Source organism: Halichoerus grypus, chromosome 7 (genome assembly GCF_964656455.1).
Source record: "Halichoerus grypus chromosome 7, mHalGry1.hap1.1, whole genome shotgun sequence".
NCBI lineage: Eukaryota > Metazoa > Chordata > Mammalia > Carnivora > Phocidae > Halichoerus > Halichoerus grypus.
The window spans coordinates 98,403,010-98,429,177 of NC_135718.1; the positions used below are offsets into that span (position 1 = coordinate 98,403,010).

The window sequence follows — 26,168 nt, forward strand, 5'->3', positions numbered from 1 at the left end:
GTGTTCTTTAGTGAAGAGGGAGTATACTCTGTACTTTTATTGTTCCTGTTTTTGAAGAAAAATGGTTACTTGTGATTTGCATTGTAAATGTGAGGAGCATTGAAATAGAGAAAAATGTATTTTCTTTGATAATCAAATCAGCAATTATTTACTTTGTGCCTATTATGTACTAGGTACCTTGGAGGAAAGAAAGAAGTACAAGCCTTTAAACCATGTCCTTAGGCGGTATACAGACTAATTGGAAAGACTCTATCAGCATATGACAAGTTTAATAACAATAAATATGCAGAAAAACCAAGAAAGATCTTATATTAGTGAATTATGACGAGTATATGTATTTATTAGGATATTTGTATTATTTGTAGAATGTAATTTGGTGTGATATATGAATACAGATGATCTATATTCTGCATCATTAAATCTGATCCTTCTCATTTTGATATTTGAGGACGGAGGGTGAACACTCCAAAGAAGTTATTAAACCATACGATTGGACCTATACAACAGATTATAAGGGAACATTACTTGGAGAATCACTTAAGTTAAAGGTAAATCTTATTTTTTGCTTTTATGATAAAGTCATTAATGGTCTTGGACAGTCTCAGCATTAGGACTTTCTAATAATGGCTTATTTTTGCTACTACTTTCATCCCACTTACTTTCTATTGAGGGAAGCTTCAGAACCTAATGTGAAGGGATTTTGCTTCTTGATTATAAACAGAAAATAAGAAGGCCATAGGGGAACAATTTTTATTCTCAAAAGTATGTTTAGTAGCAATAGCAAACTGCCTTAATGTTATTATTATCACTCTCAAGAAGCATTAAAATGTGTATCTGCCCTTGGTGTAATGAATTAGGTGATTTAGACAGAACCTGCCAGTTAGTAGCTTACAGTTTTACGGGTGAACAGGCAGGTGGGCAGATAGGACTTTTGGTCAGACAGCTTAGGTTTTTGTCCCGCCTGCTCTGTCTGTGAACCTGGTATGACTCTAGGCAAGTTATTTACTCTGAGTCTCAATTTTATTAGTAAACTGGGGAAACAGAAATAGTGACCTCAGCATCAGAGGTTTGATATGAGCTAATCTGTGGGAAGGCTCTCGATAAATTCTAAAGCTCCATGTTAATAATGCATCTGTGTAAACCATGCTTAAGAAGAGATTCACTTCGTGGTGAATGATGCTGGGAAAGTGGAATTGGTAGGTGTCATATTGGGAACTTAGCTGCATTTTGAGATCCTACAGTTTGAAATGAAGAAAATTTGGCTTAGGTTGCATGTCTCTATCACATTCAATTACAGAGAACAAAATTATTTTAGTGTAAATAAAGTAATTATTGGAGACCCTCTATCATATGTTGGTGCCTAGGCAGAAATGTTAAGGAGATAGAGCTGTGTATGGACTCCTTGTCTCTGCAGAGATTTTTAGAGTCTCGGGAAGACAGAAGTTCATAGCAAGAACTCCATTCTCTTCATTTTCTTCCACTCCTATAATCCAAGCTTTAACTATTTTTCTCCACTGCTTCCAAGACAAATACACATTTTTTGAGAGAACATGTATGCATTCATTCATTCATTCACTCTACTCACTCACACTCATTCATTCTTGAACTCTTCCTCTGAGCTAGGCACTAATTCTAGGAGCTGTGGATACAGCAGAGAACAGACAAAAATCCCTCTGATACAGTCTAATGGGGAGCAAGGTTTTTCAGTCCCTTAATACTTCATAGATTAATGTTCTCCTTTCTTCTCCTGAGTGAAAAACTTTGTAAAGAACATAGTTCATTTGATATTTCATTGCTGGGAGTGAGGAAATGGGAACTCGTTTTAACCCTTTGTAGGAATGATGACTTACAAAAAGCCTCCTATGGGTTATGAAGTAGCATCAGCTGTTACCAATGAGCAAGAAACACAGCAGTAGAAACAGGGCGTTTGAGAGTTGTAGGAGGTGAAAAGCGTGTGTTCAGTACTCTTACTGACACTTTAACCTGTAATGTAATTTGTTCTGAGGTGTTGTTGACAAATGTCAGTGTGATCACCCCTCACTGGCGGTAATGAGCTCAGGCTTTGGCAGGCCTGGGTTCAAATCCCAACACCATCACTTAACTTGGAAAAGCAATCTAATCTTGCTAACCATTGTTTCTCACTTTGGTAAACTGGATAATAGCAGTTGTAAGGTATTAAGAATACATATGTGAAGTGTTTAGCAAGGTGTCTGTTCCACAGCACGATCTCCATAAATGGTAGCTGCTATTATTATTATAATATCATATCTCAAATGTCAGGAAAACTAAGTTAATATTATTGAAATAACAAGACTAAAATATTAGACTAGATATATACCAAGATATTATAGAAAAATATATATTAAGTATTATTGAAATACCAAGACTAAATATATTGTCTAAATATTTATTTTTGCCTTATGGTCTAAACAGAGTTGATGAATATGTTCCTTTATTGCCTTAAAAAATTGAGTAACCATTTTCTAGGCAAAATTGTTAGAACTTTGTTGCTTAATCCTCAAAATAACCTTGTGTCATAGGCATTCTTATCCTCATTTTGTGGATGAAGAAATGGGTTCAAGATCTTAAAGTATGTTTCTCTTAGTAGCATAATACCAATGCTGTAGCTTATTGTTAAGGATGTTTGTTGTATGTGGACGATCACTCCATTGGAACATTTTTTGCATTTGGCTTTCTTGATACCTAAGGATTTTTTTTGCCCTATAATATTACTTGGGACTTTAAGTTATTCAATTCTTCCACCCTTTCTGAAAACAAAAGCTCTGGTGTGTATAGAAGTATATGCCTGTGGAGGAGAATATATTTTATATAAATGGTAAAAATGTCAGAGAATGAGGCATTAGAATGAAGCCTTTTTTTTTTTTTTTTTTTTTTGCCCTTAAATTCTTGCCTTTTAATTGCTGGGGGCTGCTGCTGCTGTGTGTCTAGTGTTTTCTCACTCTTTTTGTGTTGTTTTACCTATTACTCTGTGAGTTGTAGCGTAGTGCAAGAGAAGAGAGCCAGTCATAGAGTTGTACTGGCTGGATTCAAATCCAACTTTGCTGTTTATTAGCTGGGCCACCCTCAGAACACCTCCGAGATTATGGTGTAAGAATGTTATGAGGTCAGGGGCGCCCGGGTGGCTCAGTCGTTAAGCGTCTGCCTTCAGCTCAGGTCATGATCCCTGCTCTGCGGGGAGCCTGCTTCTCCCTCTCCCACACCCCTGCTTGTGTTCCCTCTTTCGCTGTGTCTCTCTCTGTCAAATAAATAAATAAAATCTTAAAAAAAAAAAGAATGTTATGAGGTCAGGTACCTAATATGTACCTGGCAACATGTGGTCATTTTCTTCATTCTTGTTAAATAAATGACTTCGCAGGAGAATAGAAGTGGAAGACTGCCTCTTCAAGTTGTATTGCCTTTTAGGAATAAAACGTGTATAATGTCCATGCATTTAAAAAAGCATTTTTTTTAAAGATGTATTTATTTATTTGAGAGAGAGTGAGAGAAAGAGAGAGTGTGAGCCGGAGGAGGGGTAGGGGGAGAGGGAGAGAGAGAATCCTTAAGCAGACTCCTCGTTGAGTCTGGAGCCTGACACAGGACCCTGAGATCATGACCTGAGCTGAAACCAAGAGTCAGATGCTTAACTGACTGAGCCACCCAGGCGCCCCTAAAAAAAGCATTCTTTTTTAAAGCATGTTGGAACATTTGCCAACTTATTCAGTGTGATTTAATATTTTGAGCTTTCTCTCTCTCTCTCTTTTTTTTTTTTTTTACTGTGGTAAAAAAACATTTAACAAAATTTACCATCTTAACAATTTCTGTATATATTAAGTTAGTGTTAAGTATATTCATGTTGTTGTGCAACCAATTTCCAGAACTTTTTCATCTTGGAAAACTGAAACTCTGTCCCTGTTAAACAATAACTCCCCATTTCCTCCTCCCCCAGTCCCTGGCAACCACCATTCTATTTTCTGTTTCTATGAATTTGACCACTCTAGATACTTCAGATAAGTGGAATCATACAATATTTGTCTTTTTGTGACTGGCTTATTTCACTTAGCATATTGTCCTCAAGGTTCATCAACATAGCGTGTGTCAGACTTTCCATGCTTTTTAAGGCTGAATAATATTTCTGTATATGTATATGCCATATTTTGTTTACCCACTCATTTGTCAGTGAGCATTTGGGTTGCTTGTCCTTGGCTATTGTGAATAGTGCTGCTATGAACAGAGGTGTGCAAATACCTCTTTGAGATTCTGCTTATAGTTTTTTGGATATATACCCAGAAGTGGAATTGCTAGATCACACAGCAATTCTATTTTTAATCTTTTGAAGAACCTCTTCTACAGTAGCTGCCCATTTTACATTCCCATCAGCAACATATGAGGGGTTTTAATTTGCATTTCTCTAATGATTAGTGATGTTGAGCATCTTTTCATATGCTTATTGGTCATTTTTATATCATCTTCAGTATCTTAAGCTTTTCAAAGTACGTTTTTAGGGAGAAATGTGCAGACTTAAACATTGGAAACGAATGGGCTTTGTTAAGTCTAAAGGCAGAAGGAACTGCACATAAGTATTGTACCCTAGTTGATAAAGTTATTTTTCACAGGGGTTGGGTTAACAATTCTAATAATATTTCAGTTTTGCAAGATGAAGAAGTTCTAGAGATCTGTTTCACAACAATGTGAATATAGCTACTGAATTGTATGCTGAATTGTATGCTTAAAATGGTTAAGATGGTAGATTTCATATTACATATTCTTGGCTGCAGAGTTACCATATAAGCCAGCAATTCAACCTCCCCCCCGCTCCCTGGCATGCACTCAGGAGAATTGAAAAACCTATACCCATGCAAAAACCTGTACCCAGCTGTTCAGGGCAGCATTATTCATAATAGCTAAAATGTGGAAAACACTCAAATAATCATCCGTGGATAAGTAGAACTGGTGTATCTAGACAGTGGAATATTATTTGGCCTTGAAAAAGGAGTGAAGTGCTGTTACATGCTGCAACACGGACGAGCCTCAGAAACATGCTAAGTGAAAGAAGTCAGACACAAAACACGTGTGTGTGATTCCAGAATAATTTGCAAAAGAGACAAATCTATAGAAACAGAAATGAGAGTAGTGGTTTCCATGGGCTAGAGGGAGGGGGGAATGGAGAGTTACTGCTAATAGTATGGGGGTTTCTCTTTGGGGTGATGCAGTGTTCTAGAGTTAGTGGTGAGGACTGCACAATCCTGTGAAAATACTAAAAACCACTGAATTGTACACTTTCAAAGGGTGAATTGTATAGTATGGAAGTTCTATCTTCACTTAAAAAAAATCACCATATAACAGTAATTTCACTAATGGTAGGTACCATAGAAACGAAAAGAAAAAATTTTTCTTATATATATTATATATATGTGAAGATAAATATGTATCTTATGTATGTATATACACACACACGTACTACTTTCAATAATTTTTATTTTTTTTAAAGATTTTATTTATGTATTTGACAGAGAGAGACACAGCGAGAGAGGGAACACAAGCAGGGGAGTGGGAGAGGGAGAAGCTGACTCCCAGCAGAGCAGGGAGCCCGACGTGGGGCTCGATCCCAGGACCCTGGGATCATGACCTGAGCCGAAGGCAGACGCTTAACGACTGAGCCACCCAGGCGCCCCTTTTCAGTAATTTTTAAAGAGGAATTTTTTTTTTTTTATTAGAGAAAGAGAGTACAAGCAGGGGTTGCGGCAGGCAGAGGGAGAGGGAGAAGCAGGCTCCCCGCTCAGCAGGGAGCCCGACGCAGGGCTCGATCCCAGGACCCCGGAATCATGACCTGGGCCAAAGGCAGCTGCCCAACCGACTGAGCCACCCAGGCGCTCCTAAAGAGGAAATTTTTTAAAAGGAAATTTAGCATAGGGTTCTTAGCATTTACCATTAATTAACTTTATATAATAAATTTAAAAATATTTATAAGTCAAATAATTTCCTTATCGTAAACCTCAATCTGATGTGAAGGAGTTCTTATTTGAAAGATGTGAATGGGACTCACTTTTCTTGTAAGGTATTAAGAATGTTTATAGTGTTCATATGTTTTTTAAGCCTTTTAAAGATTGTGAAATAACTCTGAAAACATGAAGGTACAGTTTAATGAATTGTGAAAGGTAGCCACCAAGGAAAAGAAAGAAGACGTTGTGAGCACCCTCCAGCAAGACTCTACCTGATCATAATTCTTTTTGTAAAATATTTTCTAGTATAATTTGAAAGTTTTGACCTTAGCTTTTAGTTCCTTAAAACTAGTGTGCATTATTGTTTTACAGCTTGGGCCTCATTTTCAAAATCTGGAGTCCCTAGGGTCTTTTATTGTCTTGTTATTTCTGTTGGTTCTGGTTTATAGTGTCTAGGCTCCTAATATGTCTCCTTATTTTTGTTAAAATCCCAGGATGATGATATTTTTCTCCAGAGAGGATTTTTGTTATATCTGACAGGTACCTGAGGGTATTCATAGTCAAGGACATAGTTCTACAGACGTTCTGGAAAATAGCAAATTTTTTTTTTTTAAAGATTTTATTTATTCATTTGACAGAGAAAGACACAGCGAGAGAGGGAACACAAGCAGGGGTAGTGGGAGAGGGAGAAGCAGGCTTCCCACGGAGCAGGGAGCCCGATGCGGGGCTCGATCCCAGGACCCTGGGATCATGACCTCAGCCAAAGGCAAACGCTTAACGACTGAGCCACCCAGGCGCCCCAAGATAGCTAATGTTTTATTTAGGCTTTGAGGGTTATAGAGTCTACATTGCGGCTGCTCAGCTGTGCTATTATAGTTGAAAGCAGCCATAGACGACAAGTAAATGAATGGTCATGGCTTTGTTTCAGTAAAATTTTACTTAGGGACATGGAAATTTGAGTTTCATATAGTGAAATATATATGAATTCATATATGTGTTCATATAATGAATTTGAATTTCATGTGTCATGAAATATTCTTTTTTTAACTTAACTGCTTTTTCCAATCATTTAAAAAATGTAAAAATGATTCTTAGCTCACAATTCATGCAAAAATAGGTGATGGGCCACATTTGGCCACATCTGGCCTACAGGTCTTAGTTTGCTAACCTCTGGTTTGGGACCAGAGTTTGAGGTTTCTAGGCCTGTAATATAAGAAGTTGTGAAACCAGTGTAGCATTATAGGGTATCATCCCAAAATTGGGAGGGGCGCAGGGAATTCTCCAAGGTCCCTGTCCTTCGTGAGCACTGAGCAGTGATGGAGCCAAAAAACAGCAGAGCCCAGCCTCTCCCCTGGATCAGCCATTCCAGATGCCTCCAGGCCCCAACCAGCCAACTACAGGCTCACTTGCACTTTTTCTGGGCTCCACTCCTTTTTCAGGTCTCAGTCCAGTAATTCTTCTGCATCTTGACCATTTGCTGTTTTTAAGAAGTTTTTGTTTTTTCATTCAGCTTTTAAGTTGTCTTCAGCAAGAGGATTTGTCTGGGTTACTTATTCTGACAATACTAGAAGCCAGAAGTGTTTGATCTGTTTTCAATTGAGCTGTTGGTTTTGGTTTTTTCCCCCCTTTCTTTTCAGATGCCTGAGTTTAGGGAGGACATAAATAGAGTTGAGGAAGAGAAAATATGTTTTAAACATATTTGTCCTTGCAAATGAAGATAGTATAGATAAATTAAATATAATGAACATCCCTAACCCATGTTTTATCTAATTATTTTCTGTCTTTCTCTTTCAAGTATTTTGTAAGAACGAGTAAATGGCAAACAGATTCATTTTTATCAATCCCTTGTGAAGGTATATATGGAACATTAGTGAAGTAGCCATTTACTAATGAGAAAATGGATATAATGATTGGTTAATTTTTTTGAAGTCAGATGTTTTTATAAGGAGGATCTTACAAATGTGTTCCTTTGAACTAAAGCTAAATAAAAAGTAGGGAACTTAGAAGTTGTGTTTATACTGACTGAAGTTTTATGCTCTTGGCAGTCCTAGAAGCACCAGCTTTTGTCTTAAATAGAACACAAACATGCAGGTGACACAAGGCGCTGGGTATGTTGCCCTTTCGCCGCCCCTCACCTCCCTTCCCACTCCCAATTTTCACCTTTGTATGTGGTCTCAGGTCTGCTCCAGACACATTTTGGAAAAAAATTGCAGAGGGCTAAAGCGTTATCTGTGAGCGAACATGGAAGAACTCTGGACATTTTTTTTCACCTCTTGGGACTCCTGTGCACACTGCTACTTGTCATCATAATCTCTTCCCCCTACATCCCATAATACTCCTTTAAACTATTCCCCCGCCCCAATCCATGCAGTCTCTGAACATCCTTTATCATATTCTTCTAATTCTTGTCCAGTTTTCGCAAACTACTCTCCATTTTGTAATTCTGTCCATGAGTCAAATTACCTCATCATGCTACTGAGAAAAGTAAAATAATAGCTGCCATTCACTGAACACCTGTGGTTTGACAGGCATTGTGTGTATTTATGATACAACTATACAACTATGTCAAAGAATAGAAAAGCTGAATATCTTTTAGTGAAATTGGGTGGAGTAAAGAATGCTATCTCAGATCCTACTCTATAGCTGTTAGGAGATGCTTGGACTTAGTAAGCTACTGATATGATTTGCCTTGTTAACATTGTTGATGCTCTTGTTGGGTTGTGAATATGTGTGTCCGTGAGCTACAAAATAATACAGTGAAGAAATAGCCAGCATCTTCTAAAGCCCTTTGGAATGCTAGGAGTTTTTCCCTCAGAATTTCTCTGAAAGTTCTTATTTACCTCCTTATTTAAAACACTATTTTGTTTGTAGGTTTGGGGAAGCGAGGCTGGGAATCTAAAATATATAACAAGATTCTAATGGGAATTTTTTAAGTTCCAAACCAGTGTCTTAAAGGTGGACTTTCACAGCACAAAACTGCTTGGGACATCTATGATAATAGTTCATCACACTAATTTTCAGATGATTAATTTTCTCATAATCACAACAGAACACATGATTTGAATTTGACTTTTATGAAAGATGATGAATTTTTGACTCTCTGTTTTGTGAAGCTACAATATCAGCCAGCTGTAGTACCTGAAGTTTTTCAGGGACAAGGAGCATGTCTCATCTCTTTTTTTTTTTTTTTTTTAAGATTTTTATTTATTTATTTGACAGAGAGAGAGAGAGAGAAGGAACACAGGCAGGGGGGAGTGGGAGAGGGAGAAGCAGGCTTCCCGCTGAGCAAGGAACCCGATGCGGGACTGGATCCCAGGACCCTGGGATCATGACCCAAGCTGAAGGCAGACGCTTAACGACTGAGCCACCCAGGTGCCTCCCTTTTTTTTTTTTTTTTTGCATATCTCATCTTTAATGTCTACTGACGACACCCAAAAGTAGAACTGTGTGCTCTGGCTATGAAGACAAAGCTGGTAGAAAAACTATTTTCCTGTGACTCTAGCTCTTTAAATTCGTATGTGTTCCTTATTGAATTTTTTCTTTCAGGTTGTACCTACAACAGATCATATAGATACCGAGAAATTGAAAGCCAGAGAACAGATTAAATTTTTTGAAGAGGTTCTCCTGTTTGAGGATGAACTTCATGATCATGGAGTTTCAAGCCTGAGTGTGAAAATTGTGAGTACTATGATTTTTGTTTAAAATTAACTTCCTTCTTCCATTCTTACCATTGGTCAGAAATATAAGACTCACTTAGAATCACAGTCTTAACATGGTATCATGTAAAGTATCACTTGGGTCTAGAGTGCATCTTCATATCCATTACAAAGTTCACAAAACCTTAGTATATTCCTAAACTTTAGCTCAGCCAAACATTTTCTTTTAAGAGCTGCCTAGCTACTTTATAGTTTGTCTGCTTACTATTTAATTTGAATGAAAATTATGGCTTAATTTTCACTTTTGAATTAAAGATTCTGTTGAAAGGATCTGCAGGTAGCAGCATGGGTGTTAGAATTTCGGTGTCTCAGAAACTGCACTTCCATCTTGAGCACAGAAGTGGAAAACAGAAATGACACGTGTGAATTCCCTTCTCCTTTTGTATTCTTTTCTGTCTGGAGGACTACTTCCATTTACAATGTTATTGGTGGGACATCTTTAAAAAGAATAATACATAGCTCATTAGCAGTTACTCATATGTGTTTACTGTTAGGTCATAATTGGGTTTCTAACACTTTATAGAAAAATTTCAACTGAAACTTTGTATTACATGCCTTATCCCTTAAGACCCAGCTGAAATGTCATCTCCTCTGTAAGGCACACAACAGCTCCCCTAGGCAGAGTTAAATATTCCTCTGCCAGACCCCTATCAGTACTTTTTTTTTTTAAACCCCTTGATTATAGCACTTATCATAAGGTCTGTCAAAGGCAGGGCCCCAGCATCAGAAATTGTGGTTGGAGCATAATGGCTGTGGGTGTTGTGATTGAAATGATAAGGAATGGAAACAATAGATCAAAACAGCAATATGTTTTAAAGTTAAGTTTTTCTATACAATCACAGAATTTTGGAATTATAATGAATGTGTAGAGAATCCCTTAGTCTAGCTTCTGTGTTTTATAGACAAGGCCCAAAAGTTTGGTTTATCTAAGGTCATGAAACTAATTAATGACAGTTTTCTTTGTACCATCTAATATCTATCATTATTCTGCCATTAGATAATTGTTTTTTTAGCACCTTACTCCCTTGTTCACCTATAACCCTCCCCCAATTCAGCTTTTGTCATTTAGATTTGTTCACTTTCCAACTCATCCAGTCATGTACCTTTCTACTTGCCCACCCACCTACTATGACTAACTGACTGTGTGAAATGTTCCTTGTGGGTTTGCATATCTGAGTATGCATTTGTATCCAAATAGGTGGCTATATGGGGAGCACATGTGTTTTTGTGAGTGAAGGAGTTGGAGAGGATGGGCATAAATGTATTATGTGTGTACCAGTGTAAATAGTAGCTAAGTCTCAGTGAGGAACAACATCATCCTAACATGTTCTTTCATTTTACCTTGTGTAACTTTATTTTTTATTTTTATTTTTTTATTTTTTCAAAGATTTTATGTATTTGTCAGAGAGAGAGTGAGAGACAGAGCACAAGCAGGGGGAACGGCAGGCAGAGGGAGAAGCAGGCTCCCCACTGAGCAGGGAGCCCGATGGGGGGCTCGATCCCAGGACCCTGGAATCATGACCTGAGCTGAAGACAGACGTTTAACCGACTGAGCCACCCAGGCGTTCCTATTTTTATTTTTTTAAAAAGATTTGAGAGAGAGCACATGCACAGGTGGGGGAGGGGCAGAGGGAGAGCGAATCTCAAGAAGACTCCACGCTGAGCTCTCACAGCCCCATGCGGGGGTTGAGCTCACCACCCTGAGATCACTACCTGAGCCAACACCAAGCGTCTGCACGCTGAACTGACTTCACCACCCAGGCACCCCTTACCTTGTTTAACTTTTTATTTTAAAGATTTTATTTATTTATTTGAGAGAGAGAGAGCACACAACAAGTGGGGGGGGGGCAGAGGGAGAGGGAGAAGCGGGCTCCATGCTGAGCGAGGAGCCAGAGGTGGGGCTCCACGCAGGGCTCCATCAGACGACCCGGAGATCACGACCTTAGCGGAAATCAAGAGTCTGATGCCCAACCAGTAAGCCACCAAGGTGCCCCCAGATGAAGTTCCTTCTATAGAAGCAAAGATTAGCCTGGTAGATATAAATGTAGGTGAAAAACCAGGAATGTGGTGCCTGAGAAGCTAAGGAAGCAGAACTTTTCAAGAAGGACATGAAAGTATCATGCTGTAAGGAGATCTTAGAATGGAATCTTAGAATGGGATGGTGTACACTAGACTAAAAACCTTGTTTTTGGTTTTAGCAAGTAAGATATTGTTATTCACTTTGGCAAGCGCAGTTTAAGTTACATGGTGAGGGGGTAAGTGAAAGATGTGGAGTTGGAGACAAGGAGTAGACCAAACTTCCAAAAAACTTCCTGGATGAGAAGAAACAGAGATGTACCTACGAGAGGACATGAGGTTAACAGAAGTGTGTGTGTTTTTTGTTTTTCTAAATATGGGGAAAACTAGGGGCACCTGGGTGGCTCAGTCGGTTAAGCATCTAACTCTTGATTTCGGCTCGGTTCGTGATCTCGGGGTCCTGGGGATTGGGCTCCCTGCTTGGCAGGGAGTCTGCTATTCCCTCTGCCCTTCCCCTCCCTCTCTCTCTAATGAATAAATAAAATCTTTAAAAAAAATATGGGAAGACTAGCAGGTTCAGGTGCTCATGGGGATGAGGAGGAGGGGAGGAAGAGGAAGGCTTTGAGCCTTTACTATCTGTGAGACACTGGGTTGGAAGAACTCCAGTCTTCTCCTCCTAGGTTTCTCCTTTACTCTCACACTCAGAATGCTTCTGACATCAGATGTGTAGGTTTTTTTCCCCGCACCAAGAATTCTGCGACATTAGCTGGATGTCCTGCAATTTAACTCACTATCTACTTGGTGATACTGTCAGATCCCACAGGTTAAGGGGACTGCCCACCCCCCACAAGACTGCCAACCCCCAACCCTACCTCTTCAGTGCCAGCCACAAGTGGTAGGTCCCCAGATTACCCACAGCTTCTGTCCAACTGGGCTACAAATTGGAGGTTCCTATGACCTCTTCCCCTTGGATTTGATTATTTGCTAGAACAGCTCACAGGGTAACACTGACTTATGTTTACCAGTTTATTAAAGGGTTTGGTAACAGAGATATAGATGATCCCTCTTGGGGATTTACCCTCTTGGTGTTGGGGTACTTTTCCTTCCTGGTGTTCACCAACCTGGAAACTCTCTGAACCCCATACTCTTAGGATTTTATGGAGGCTTCCTCATATGGGCGTGGTCAGTTATTAACTCCATTTCCAGCTCCTCTCTTCTCTCTGGAAAGTGAGGGTTGGAACTGAAAATCCAAGCTTCTAATCATGGCCTCGTCTTTCTGGGGACCATCCCCACCCTGGTGCCCACCCAGATTTGCTTCACTAGAACAAAAGATGTTCCTAAGTGCTCTTATCACTTAGGAATTTACAAGGGTTTCAGAAGCCCTCTGTCAGGAACCAGAAACAGAGACCAATATATATCTATTTTCTATTATTTCACAGACACCGTGTTAGATACTTGTCTATATTATCTTCTTATCCTTGGGGAAATTCTACACAGTGAGAGGAAATGGAGGGTCAGAGATACTAAGTCACTTGCCCGAGATCAGTCACACAGTGGATCAGTCTGACTCTGCCTTTGCTCATAATCTTCTAGGATCTAGCTCATGGTAGGAAGGATTAGCCTTAGACAGGAGAGATGCTTCTTCCGTGGTGATAGGAGGAAAGGGGCACAGGATGTAGGTAAGCCTACCGCTAGTCCAGTGATCCCAAACCTGGAGTTTTAGCAGAATTACCTAGGCAGATTAGAGATTTAGTTATCTCTTAACACAATGGGACAGAGAATATTCCTTGTTTGACTATCCATAGTACACTTGCTGTGTGTGTGTTGACTAGAAGGTTGGGTAGACACATGGGAATGGAGAGAATAGGGCAGGAAAGGCTTTTTAGAGGAGGCGGTCCTGATCTGAGTTCTAGGTGTGTAAGTTTGTCCAGCCAGGCCAGAGAGAGGGCTGGTGGTAGAACACAGTGACAGGGAGGTATTTTCTGAGCGGGCTCTTTGTGACATCTGTCCCAGTAGTACAGGCTGTCTCGTCACCAGCCTGTGCCCGAGCGTGAAGGACCACCACTATCCTGGAGCCCCTGCTGGGTCCTTTCCACTTAAGCTCACTTGAGGCCATTTAACTTAGAGCATTTTCTGACTTTACATTTTTCCCAATTGCTTTCAGATAAAATGTGAACCGTCTCAGATTATTTTTAGTTTAACAGAGCCCTCTGAGGAACTTCTAAAAATAAGTATAAAATTTTAAGGACTACCTTATATCTTTCCCAATGGCTAGGACTTTGATTGGGGGTATGGAATAAACAGCTGACTCTTGAACAGTGTAGGAATTAAGGGTACCAATAACCCTCCCTCAGAAGTTGAAAATCCTTGGGGCGCCTTGCGGGGGTGCTCAGTCGGTTAAGCATCTGCCTTCAGCTCAGGTCATGATCCCAGGGTCCTGGGATCAAGCCCCACTTTGGGATCCCTGCTCGGCGGGGAAACTGCTTCTCCCTCTCCCTCTGCCACTCCCCCTACTTGTGTGCACACGTACTCTCTCTCTCTCTCAAATAAATAAAATCTTAAAAAAAAAGTTGAAAATCCTTGTATAACTTTTGACTCCCCCAGAACTTAACTACTAATAGCCTACTGTTGACCAGAAGTCTTACTGATAACATAAACAGTTGATTATACATATTTTGCATTTTATATGTTTTATATACTGTATTCTTAGAATAAAGTAAGCTAGAGAAAAGAAAATGTTATTAAGACCATCAATAGGGAAGAGAAAATAGAGAAGAGAAAATTTGTCGGAAAAAATCAGCATATGTGGACTCGCACAGTTCAAACCCGTGTTGTTCAAGGGACAGCTGTATAGATTTCTTTCACTTTCAAAATGTTCTTGGAATTATCTGGGATAATGGTAGTAATGTTCATTGCCTTTACTTGGTATTTTAATCTTGGCCAGAAAAGTGCTAAAAAGGTCTTGTTTTAGAATTGTAAATCTAGTTGCTTATGAATGTTTGGTTTTTTGGTTTCCATAATAATTATAAAACACTCAAAAGAAATGATACTGTAATGTGGAAGCTGCTTATATAAACAAAGTAACTTACTTTAGATTCCTGATACTGTTAGATAGAGCCTTTTAGGTTGCTTTTAATTTATTTGTTTCAGGTTTTGAAGTGTTTTTACCATCTTAATTTTTAATTCTAAACCTAGACAGTTTTAATTAAAAAAAGAAAATTTCCTATGGCACAGAACCCCAGGGAGAAAGAGTAGATTTAGAGCTCTGTGCACCATGAGGTCTGGGTTGTTTTTGGATTTGCTTCAGTGAGTTTCTTCGGAGTTTTGATAATTTTGTGTGAGTAGCATTACCTATATCTAATTACAGGATATTTCAGGAATGAATTTTTGTTTTGTTTTGTTTTTTAAGATTTTATTTATTTGTCAGAGAGAGAGAGAGAGTACAAGCAGGGGGAGCTGCAGAGGGAGAGGGAGAAGCAGGCTCCCTGCTGAGCAAGGAGCCCGTTGAGGGACTCGATTCCTGGACCCTGGGATCATGACCTGAGCCAACCGCTTAACTGACTGAGCCACCCAGGGATCCCTGATTTGTTTTCTAAATTAGGTTCTTTCAGCAATGTTTGTTTTTAGGTTAGGATTTTGTGTTCTAATATACTGTCCTTGGTAGGGTTTACAGCTGATAGGACTCCTCTGACAAAGATCTAAAGGAAAGCTATTTTCATGCTAATATGTAAGTTTTTAGCTTTCAAAGGAAATAAATTCCCTATCTCCCAAATACTGACAATGCTGTTATGTTCTGTAATGGTTTTTACAGCTAATGGTTAGTTCCATTCTGAGTAGTCAGGAGTGAATGTTGTCTACCTTCTACTTCCATGTTTTACTTAAGAGTCCAAGTATACCAGGTAGGAACATATCTTTCATCTCTGGGGACAAAAAGTCCCACAATGCCTGTGCAGAGGTAGCTTTCGTTGAAATGTAGTCCTATTGAAATGCCGTATTTTACAGAGACAGAGCCTAAGAAATTGTTTCTTCACATCCCCTATTTTTATAGATGAAGAAGGAGACCTTGGGTGGTTTAGTAACTTGCTCTCAATTAGTGGTTCTCAACACTATCTATTCTTATTTAATGAATATACTAGTTGATGTTGGGCTTGTTCATGTTGTTTTATTGTCTGTCTGAGAATTTGAAATGAAATAATGCTTTATATTTTATGGCAGTCCTTCTAGCCTTTAAGTTTGGGTGTTCTACATTCACTGTTGACTGCACAGTTAACGAAACAGGACATCTTTTCTGAAAGTTCTGGTAGCTAAACATTGCACCATTGTTTTTTTGTTTTGTTTTGTTTTGTTTTGTTTTACCAAATACTTTAAGCATCCCCTCCCTTTTACTACCCTGAAATGTAATTCATAGATCATATAACCCATCTTCTTTCCAATAAACCAACATAATGTCCTAATTATAAAATAAAAAAGAAAAGGACATTGATTTAGGATAAAATAGGTATTTCAGTATGTCAGTGCATGATATGACTGCACTACAAGACATAATGAAGGAGTCAGGTACATACATTTGCATACTGACTCACTGTGAAGCCACAGCTGGATCTAGACGTGGGCTGGCGGAGGTGCCGGCTGTCAGGGAAGGACTCAGGTAACACGATCAGGACTGCCATCGGTGATGTAATTTTTCAAAAATGGTGAACAGCCCTTAAGTTCCAAGTGAAGCAAAGTATAATCTTTCCTTCATTTACAAGGTAATTGTGTTCCTAGAAATTGAGTGAATTTTGCATTTATATGTAAAATGGAATTCAGTTCTAAGGTCAGATCAGTATAAATTGTTGTTTTGTTTTGTTTTGTTTTAAGCCATGTGAATGCCAAGTTAAGATATTTGGAAGTTTTCTGGGATGCAGGATTGGACTTTGTTGTGTAGGATTGTCTTGTGCATTACAGAACATCTAACATCTCTGGTCTTCAACTGCTAAATATTGCAGTTGCTCATCATTGTGAGAAAAACACCTTCAGAAATTTCCAAACATCCCCACACAGTTGAATTATGCAATTGGGACTAGAACTTGGGTCTTCTAATTCCTAGTCTCCCCTCTGCCATGCTGAAATGATTGCTGCCTGCGTTGGGCCCAGTGTGTTAATAATTAATTTGGAAATTTGAAAAAATGTTGCCAATCAATCTTTTCAGTAATTACAAGTAGCACTCTGTCAAGTAATGATGTGCTTCCCAGTCAGTTTGTTGTGACACAGCAAGTTGTCCGAGGTCAGGTTCTTCCTCCAAGCTCTTCTTTATTCTAAGTCTTGCTTTTAAGTCTGTTGCTGGTAATCCCATCAGTTTGCAGTGTGACTGCGAGCCTTTTCTCCAGCAAAGAGAGCTCTAGCCTCTCTTTCAGTGAGCACCCACTGTGTGCCAGCTCCTCGTCTAGGCAGTAGGGACAGAGTGATGAACAAAACACTGCTCACTGTTCATTCGCACTCTTATGGAGCCTACAGTCAAGTGGAGGGACGTGGGCTTTAAGCAAGTAAACACATAAATGGATGTAGTTATAGATCTGTTAATTTATAAAGGGAGTGGAGAGAAGATAACAGGAGAAATCTACTGTGATTATGGAATGGTAGGAAAGGCTTCTCTGTAGAAGGAACATTTACACTGAGATCCGAAGACAAGTAAGCATTAGCTCTGGCAATGGGGTGTGTAAAGGTCCTAAGGCAGGGGGCACATGGGTGGCTCAGCCAGTTAAGCATCCGACTCTTGATTTTGGCTCAGGTCACGATCTCAGGGTCCTGGGATCGAGCCCCAAATCGAACTCTGCACTCAGTGGGGAGTCTGCTTGAGATTCTCCCTCCCCCCCTCAAATAAATAAGTAAATCTTAAAAAAAAAAATGGTCCTAAGAAAGGAGAGCTTGGCGGCCCGTAGCTGGTGACCATCTAGGCAGTAAAGCACTGTTATTAATGGGTTATCTTGTTATTTCTTCGCCCTTCATTAATGTTGCTCTGTGCTTGTATGGAATTGCAGGCAGTTCCCTGAATATATCTTGCTATTTCCTGTCTCAGAACTTTTTATACATGCTCTTTCCTCTTTTTGGAATTCTCCTTCCCCACCCCCAGCTCTTCGCATGGTCAGCTTTCCACCGCCTTCTCTTTCTTCAGCAAACGTAGATACTTCTTTCTCTGAGTGCTTAGTGAGCCTGTGCCTACCCCCGTTACTATAGCTACCACATCATGTTTCTCTGTTTCCCTCTTTGATGAACTTCCTGACCATTGGGATTGTGTCTTTTTTTTTTTTTTTTTTAAGATTTTATTCATCTATTTGACAGAGATAATGAGAGAGGGAACACAAGCAGGGGGAGTTGGAGAGGGAGCAGTAGGCTCTCTGCCGAGGGAGAATGTGTAGATAAGACACAGATGAAAGATGTTAAGAACATGTTATAATGATCTGATAAACCAGTCTTTGGCAGTATGAGATAGTACTTAATTCATTGCACTGAATTAGACCATTCCATTTAAGGTCTCTTCTCTTTATTTAAGGTAAAGTGAATAAGAGACAAGTAACAACAAAGAAATAGGTTATTCTTTCATTTTGGTATTACTGATGTTGACATCTACTGTAAGTACTGTCAGTTTTTAAAGTGAACATTGTAATTTTCACCTTACTTAGGTATTTTTTAAGTCTTTTTAACCTCAATATCTTTTGACCTAAAAAATATTTTTCTATTGTAGGAAACCCGAAGCCAGGATGTTTATATTATAATACAATATATTGTGCCTTAGTTGAAGCTATGACAAAGAACCTCTAGTTTATAGAGATTTCAGTATACTGCTAATTCAGCCTTCCTCTGATGCCTTTAAAAAAATTTATTTTCAAAAAAAATTACTTTCTTTTAGCAAAGTAGTATATTTAATTTTCATTAAAATATTGCCTTACTATTTTTTTCAGAGAGTAATGCCTTCTAGCTTTTTCCTGCTGTTGCGATTTTTCTTGAGAATCGATGGGGTGCTTATCAGAATGAATGACACAAGACTTTACCACGAGGTATCTATTCTTATTTAATGAATATACTAGTTGATGTTGGGCTTGTTCATGTTGTTTTATTGTCTGAGAATTTGAAATGAAATAATGCTTTATATTTTATGGCAGTCCTTCTAGCCTTTAAGTTTGGGTGTTCTACATTCACTGTTGACTGCACAGTTAACGAAACAGGACATCTTTTCTGAAAGTTCTGGTAGCTAAAAATGTTTTCTAAAAGATACTCCCCAGTAGGGGATGTCTGATGCTTCTAAAAAAACTTCATGTGTACTTAATCTGTGTTTAGGAAAACTGTCCCTTAACTCTTAGCTTTGTTTATCATATGTATTGTTTATATAATGTCTTAATATTAAACATGCCCATCACATGGCCTCCTGAAGTTTGTATTACATAATCATTTTGACAGTTGTTCTAAAGTTTGAAAGCTCTGTACTCCATCTGAAGGAACTGTTGACATACAAGGTTTTCAAAAAAGTGTTTGGAAAAGGGGGAGACTTAAGTTGAATCATGGAAATTCCTCTAGTAGCTTATAGCAGCCTGTCCTTTTGGAATGGATTTGTAACCTCTGATTTGTGATTGTGTAGAATGGTGAATTAGAGAAGAAACCACCAGTAATCAGTAGGGCAGTGGTAATAACTGAACTCTCACAACCACCCTGTGAAATAAGTGCTGTATAATCTCTGTTTATAGCTGAGGCAATTACAGCAAAGAGATTAGGTCACTTGCCCAAGTTCTACAGTGAATAGTGGTGGAAGTGGGATTTGAACCCAGTAAGATGGAGTTGGTTCCCAAATCCTGCACTTAGGGATGGGTGGATATTTTTCCTGGAAAAACTATGATTTTTTTCTTTTTAAAAGTGGTAGCAAAAGTACTAAAGATAGACTGCATTTTTCTGCCTCAGAAAAGTTGAAATCTAAATTTTAAAAATGCTTATGCTTTAAATCAGCAGTATTTCTTAGGAATTTATCCTAAAAACATTCTCATATACAGTAATCCACAAATATTAATCAGGCAGTTGTACAGAGTTATTTATACATATATATATTTATGTATATATATGGATGTTTGTGGCAATGCTATTGTTTATAATAGCAAAAAAGAGAAGGAAGGAGCTTAATGCTCACTGCAAGGGAACTGATTTGAATTATTTAATTTACATCCATATAGTAGAAAAGTATACATCCATTAAAATTAAAATGAGTGGCAGAGAGTTACGTTTAACTGATGTGTAAAGATATGCATCTCAGTGTTGAATTTTAAAAAGCGAGTATGAACCTATATAAGATTTTGTATAGAGATTTCTTTTTTTTTTTTTTTTTAAGATTTTATTTATTCATTTGACAGGGACACAGCGAGAGAGGGAACACAAGCAGGGGGAGTGGGAGAGAGAGAAGCAGGCTTCCTGCTGAGCAGGGAGCCTGATGTGGGGCTCAATCCCAGGGCCCTGGGATCATGACCTGAGCTGAAGGCAGACGCTTGACGACTGAGCCACCCAGGCACTCCTGTATAGAGATTTCTAAATGTTAAGGATAGTGATATCTATAGAAGCAGTGGTTGCTCTGTACTTCTATATTACCTGATTTTTTTTTCAGTGAGCATTAATCTGTTTTTATTGATTTAAGATTAAAATTTGTATTTATTAATAGAAAAGATTAAACTTCTTAAGGGAGTTTAATCTTGTGTGATTTTTCTTTTATTGAATAATGTTTCACCAAAAACCAAATTGTAATAAATTGTTTTCTAAAACCTAACTTTAAAAAGTTGGAAATGGGAGAAGTTAAAGTACTAAAAGTGTGATTTATTAGATAAGCAATTTGACAAGAATTTTATGGAAATGGGAGAGAATAAAATTTAAGCTTTTTTTTTTAAACATGAGAGTAGCCATGGTTATGTAGGTAGATGATAACATAGCTTAAGGAAAAGATGTAGTTCCAAACATGAAGTAATATTAAAATCTCTTGCACATATCATTTGCAGATATACATGTTTTTTTCAAAGTAAAACTTTTGCTTGTATTTCTCTTATGTGGTAATTATTAAATCTGTTTACATGTGATATCACTGTGATTTATAGAGATTGGCATTAATAATTAAGAATTCTTGGTGAGAATTCGTTATCTCGTTGCAGAATAAGATATTCTTGTCAGACTTCATGCTACTTTTATAAACTGTTCTGTTGTCATAGGCTGTGCTGTTTAACAGAAAGGATTTTGTAACAATAGAAACAGATTTATTGCAACCTTTTTTTATTTTTCAACGTAGGCCGACAAGACCTACATGTTACGAGAATATACATCACGAGAGAGCAAAATTGCTAATTTAATGGTACAGTATTTTAATATCAGTTTTTAGAAGTTGACTTTTAATGTTCATTTGGTATGTTTCCACCCAAATCCGCATCCCTAAATCTATCGATTCACCTAATAAGCCTCTAAAAGATAAATCCTACAGGAGCATAACTTTTCTGAGCTCACCTCAAATACAAAACCAGTTAAAGTTGTTGTAGGTACCAAAGCCATCATCTAATCTAATTTCCACTTTTTATTCTGGAAAAACAGACCCAGAGGTGTGTATTACACAGCTATTTGGTGGTGGGTCTGCAACTGTTCTTTTCACTTAGCACCTGGTCACCCTGTGATTTCTTTCTACCCAGTCTACTTTTTTCTTCTTAAAATGTGGTAATTTTGTACCATACCTTGTTTTGGCCTAATTTTCTTTCTTTTTTGCTCCCCTGGGACTTGTAAAGGGCTTCTGCAAATCTGTAGGATTCTATAATAGGTTGCTTCAAAAGTAATACCTTTTTGCAAATATCACTGTGATTTAGAGTGATTGGCACCCCTAGTGCTTATTTCTATGTGGGTGTAGAGTATATGTGGGTTAGAAACATTACTTAGAGTCCATTGTAGACCACAGCCTGGCTCTATCTGGAGGCTAGTGCTTTCAAGGTACAAAAGGGGATTAGATTAAGATGCAGTAATTTTTTTTTTTTTTTAAGTATGGAGCCCAACACGGGGTTTGAACTCATGACCTTGAGATCAAGACCTGAGCTGAGATCAAGAGTTGGATGCTTAACCGACTGAACCACCCAGGCACCCCAAGATGTATTAAATTCTTAATACATCTGTGGTAGCATTATAAATAACATATCCCTGTGAGCTTTGAGGAAATCAGTAAGAGGGCTGCATAATTCGGTAACAAGAGATACCTGTTACCATTAGAAACACCTTATGATGCTCCTCACATACATGTATTACAGCTTATTTTAAAATTGGTGTGTTGAGGGGGGTGGGAAGATGGGTTAGCCTGGTGATGGGTATTGAGGAGGGCACGTTCTGCACGGAGCACTGGGTGTTATGCACAAACAATGAATCATGGAACACTATATCTAAAACTAATCATGTAATGTATGGGGATTAACATAACTAAAAAAATTAAAATAAAATAAAATAAAATAAAATTGGTGTGTTGGGACGCCTGGATGACACAGTTGGTTAAGCGTCTGACTCTTGGATTCGGCTCAGGTCATGATCTCAGATCCTGAGGTCGAGCCCCACGTCGGGCTCTGTGCTTGGCACGGAGTCTGCTTGAGATTCTCCCTCTCTGCCCCTCCCCCCCAGAAATAAATAAATAATTCTTTAAAAAAAATAGAATAAAATTGTCTAGAGGGGAGGGGGGTAGGAGGATGGGTTAGCCTGGTGATGGGTATTGAGGAGGGCATGTTCTGCATGGAGCACTGGGTGTTATGCACAAACAATGAATCATGGAACACTATATCTGAAACTAATGATGTAATGTATGGGGATTAACATAACAATAGAAAAATTTTAAAAAAATAAAAAAAATAGAATAAAATTGGTGTGCTGTATGAATACTTGAACCAAAGCATTTTGAAAAGGTACCAATGAGATAACTGAATATGTGCTAATATGATTTATGTGTTTCCCAGCATGTTTCACCTTCCCTCTTCACGGAACCTAATGAAATATCACAGTATTTACCGATAAAGGAGGCAGTTTGCGAGAAGCTACTATTTCCAGAAAGAATTGATCTTAACCCTGCAGACTCACGAGAAAGTACACCTGTGGAATAGAATGTGATACAACATATACTGACCATGGAATCTGACTGGAGACCTTAGCTATTTGGAGGGGGTATTTTTATTATGAGAATTAATTGCCTTGTTTATGTGCAGATTTTCTGTAGCCTTAAAGGAAAAAAAATAAAGGATTGTTGCAGGCAGGTTCCACTCAGCTGCTGTTTGTACTGTCTGTCTTCAAATTCATATTCCAGATTTATATTTTCTGGAGTTAAATTTGGATTTCTAAATTGTTACAAAGTGGGATCTCACTAGTAGTGATGTGTGTATGTCTCATGAGCAGTGGGCATAATCTGCATCCATCATGAAACACTGTCTTCTACCATGAGGAGGCTAATGTAAATCACAGAATCACAGCACCTTGTGACTTTCACGGGATTCCTGATTGTGCATGTTGATGTACTAGCTCTTTACTTTGGGCTTTTTGATGTTTATTCGTACTTCTGGAGAGTCATGAGTTGCCTTTTAGGAAATTGGTGTTGTACTTTAATGATCTTTACCCACAAATTAAAAAATATATATTTCCCCTCTAAATTTAAATTGGCTTTTGAAGGCTTTGAGAAAATTTCAGACACAGAACCGAATAACCTAGGGTTTTAGGAAACTGAAGGTGTTCTATCCGTGGACACACCTGAACATGGTTTGCCAGCCACAGGTAGGATGTCAGAGCTGTCCTTCCTCCATCTTTAGGTGCTTTTTCTTATGTGTGGTTCTACTTGTACTGATGTTTTTTACTTCATTTTCCATGCAACCTTGGAATGAATAAATCCATTGAATATTGAATTTGTATTGTTGTCTAGCTAATTTTATTAGCTAAATTTTGTCACAAGTGATTTTGGTATTTGTTTGCCTTCTGCTACATCACCTGCAAGGTATAGGAAATCAGGATTTTGTTGGCTTTAAGAAAATACATGGCATGTTCACTGTATATTAAATATACCTGTATTTAATGTTTTCTCTTAGGACAGAAAAGTGTATATATTGTGCTTGGCCTTCTGTTGTATTTTATTTGCCATGCGGATTTGAACAGAATAGACTCTTTATTCATACAAGATATAAGAAATGAAAAACTTGTAAGAATATTCATTAGTTGAAGTTTCTGGGCAACATCATTATATATATTCTTAACTTGAATCAGTTGTCTTAGTCTCTGAGTCAGGTTTAGATGACTTATTTTCAGAATCTATTGCTAAAAATTGTGGGAAATTAAAAGAATTGACCTTTTTTTATAGAGGGTGGCAAGTTGATAGGATGAGTGTACTTCCGGAAGCTCCTTTAGTTTATTCCTGTGGAGAATACCCAGAAAACCTGTATTTGCCCATTGCTAAATAAGACATATGCCATTTTATATTTATTTGTTCCAAGTGTCTTTTTGTAAGAAAAGAATAAACAATAAGGAATTACTGATCTATGTTTTGCTGTTTCATTTATTTCCGTTTTTCCTGAAGCTTAATTTAAAAAATGGTTTGGTATACTTTTTTCATTTGTGCTCTATTTTGAACTTGGTCAGCATTATAGCCAGATTCTGCTGGCAGATTATCATGAAAATCTAAAGATAGTCCAGAACATAATCCCCCAGTTTGGCTTTTGGGCTCTTGTTCCTCCTCTTTCTCAGCCCTCCCCTCCCACTACTTCTGTGGATGTTTTAATCAGCCAGTGTTTGCTGTATGATGAGTTAATGTTTTTGAAAATAGAGATACCTGCCATTAATATCATTCCATTTAGTTTTAAGTGCTATGTGTCCAATATGGCACTAGGCAGAAGGGATTACAATAACGAAGAGCCATAGTATAGGTCTTCACAGAGTTAAAGTTTAATGGAGGAGACAAAGTAAAAATAATTACAAATTTTAATAAGTATAATTGATGGCAATAATAGCGATTTCAGAAAATAACAAAATCACCTTTAGTAGAGGTAGTCAGAGTTCTGCTTCTGAACAGGGTGTAGAAAGCTGCAAGAGACTGTCACTCCTAACTTCACAAGGAAAAAAGCTGGAGAATCTATAAAGTTACAGCTTTTGTTGAGCATGTCAGAGAACTGAGGTTGGGGGACAAAGCAAACGGAATCCCAAAGGGTGATAAGTCCTCCAACAGGAGGTGGTGTAAATACACGTTACATTTTAGAAAGAACACTTAAGTCACAAGTGGCCACTATACAAGCAACTAAACATAATCTAGAATGTGGAATTCCTAAAGGAATTTAAGAATTTGGAATAGCTGAGAGTTTCAAATAAGGGGACTTAACACACGCAGCTGAGAGTTTCAAATAAGGGGACTTAACACACGCAGCTGAGAGTTTCAAATAAGGGGACATAACACACACACACACACACACACACACACACACACACACCCCTTTAAGAATTTGGAAGAGCCGAGAGTTTCAAATAAGGGGACCCCCCCACACACACACGCACGCGCGCGCCCTCGTCTCTCCCAGTGGCCTACACCAAGTGCTCATAAGAAACCCTGGGGGCAGGGCAGGGGACCAGAAAGTTCCTGTCAGTGGTTCAGGCATGCAGGAGGTAATTGGGTTCTGCTGAGGTATAGGTAGATAGGAAACCCTGCCCACTTCCCCAGACCCTTTTCTTGAAGGATGTAAAAACTTTAGGCTGCTGAGGGAGGTGCACCAAATCATATCACCCCTACCAGGGCACAGGCAAAAATCTATTATTTCTAGGGGAGGAATAAAGACAAAATCCATTTGCCCCTGGGGAGTAGGAAATGTTCTGCCTTTGGACACAGGCAAAGAACCATTACTGTTGGAGAAGAAGTACAAATAGCCTCCAACCTTGGAGGAGGGACAGAAAAACCTGGGCCCAGGATCCCACATGGATAACAAAAAGATCTGCTCCCATGGTGGGATGGGCATGAAATTCACACAACAGTATAATGCACACTGTCTTCAAGTGAATACAGAACATTCACCAAGGGAGAGAATATTCTAGGCCATAAAACACTTGAAGTCATATGAAGTTTGTCCTCTGACCCTAACAATTAAGCTAGTAAAACCCAGTAACAAAGATATCTGGGAAATCCCAAATAACTTACCATGAGAGAAATTAAGGAAGTAAATGGAGACAAATACCATGTTTGTAGAATGAAAGACTCAAGATGTTAATATGCCAGTTCTCCCTGGATTGATCTATAGTCAGTGTAATCCCATTCGAAATCCTAGCAGGCTTTTCATTAGAAACATATAAGATGATTCTAAAATGTATATGGAAATCCAAAGAATCTAGATAGCCAAAACAATTTTGTAAAAGAGAAAAGTTAGAGGATTCAAATTACCTGATTTCAAGACTTAGCCTAGAGCTACAGTAATCAAGACTGTGGCAACTGTTAGGATTGACATAAGGATCACTTGAACAG

At 38.4% G+C, this 26,168-nt stretch overlaps 1 protein-coding gene across 1 annotated transcript in view; it reads left to right on the forward strand.

The window, feature by feature from the left end:
- The window catches only part of TIPRL (TOR signaling pathway regulator), a 31,087-nt gene extending 6,883 nt beyond the window's left edge, over positions 1-24,204 (forward strand). Inside the window, exons 3-7 of the mRNA XM_036076781.2 lie at positions 449-548; positions 9,486-9,617; positions 18,613-18,708; positions 20,964-21,026; positions 22,648-24,204. Coding sequence (XP_035932674.1) covers positions 449-548; positions 9,486-9,617; positions 18,613-18,708; positions 20,964-21,026; positions 22,648-22,791 — 535 coding nt within the window. The 3' untranslated portion in view covers positions 22,792-24,204. The remainder of the gene's footprint in view (positions 1-448; positions 549-9,485; positions 9,618-18,612; positions 18,709-20,963; positions 21,027-22,647) is intronic.
- The last annotated feature ends 1,964 nt before the right edge of the window (positions 24,205-26,168 follow it).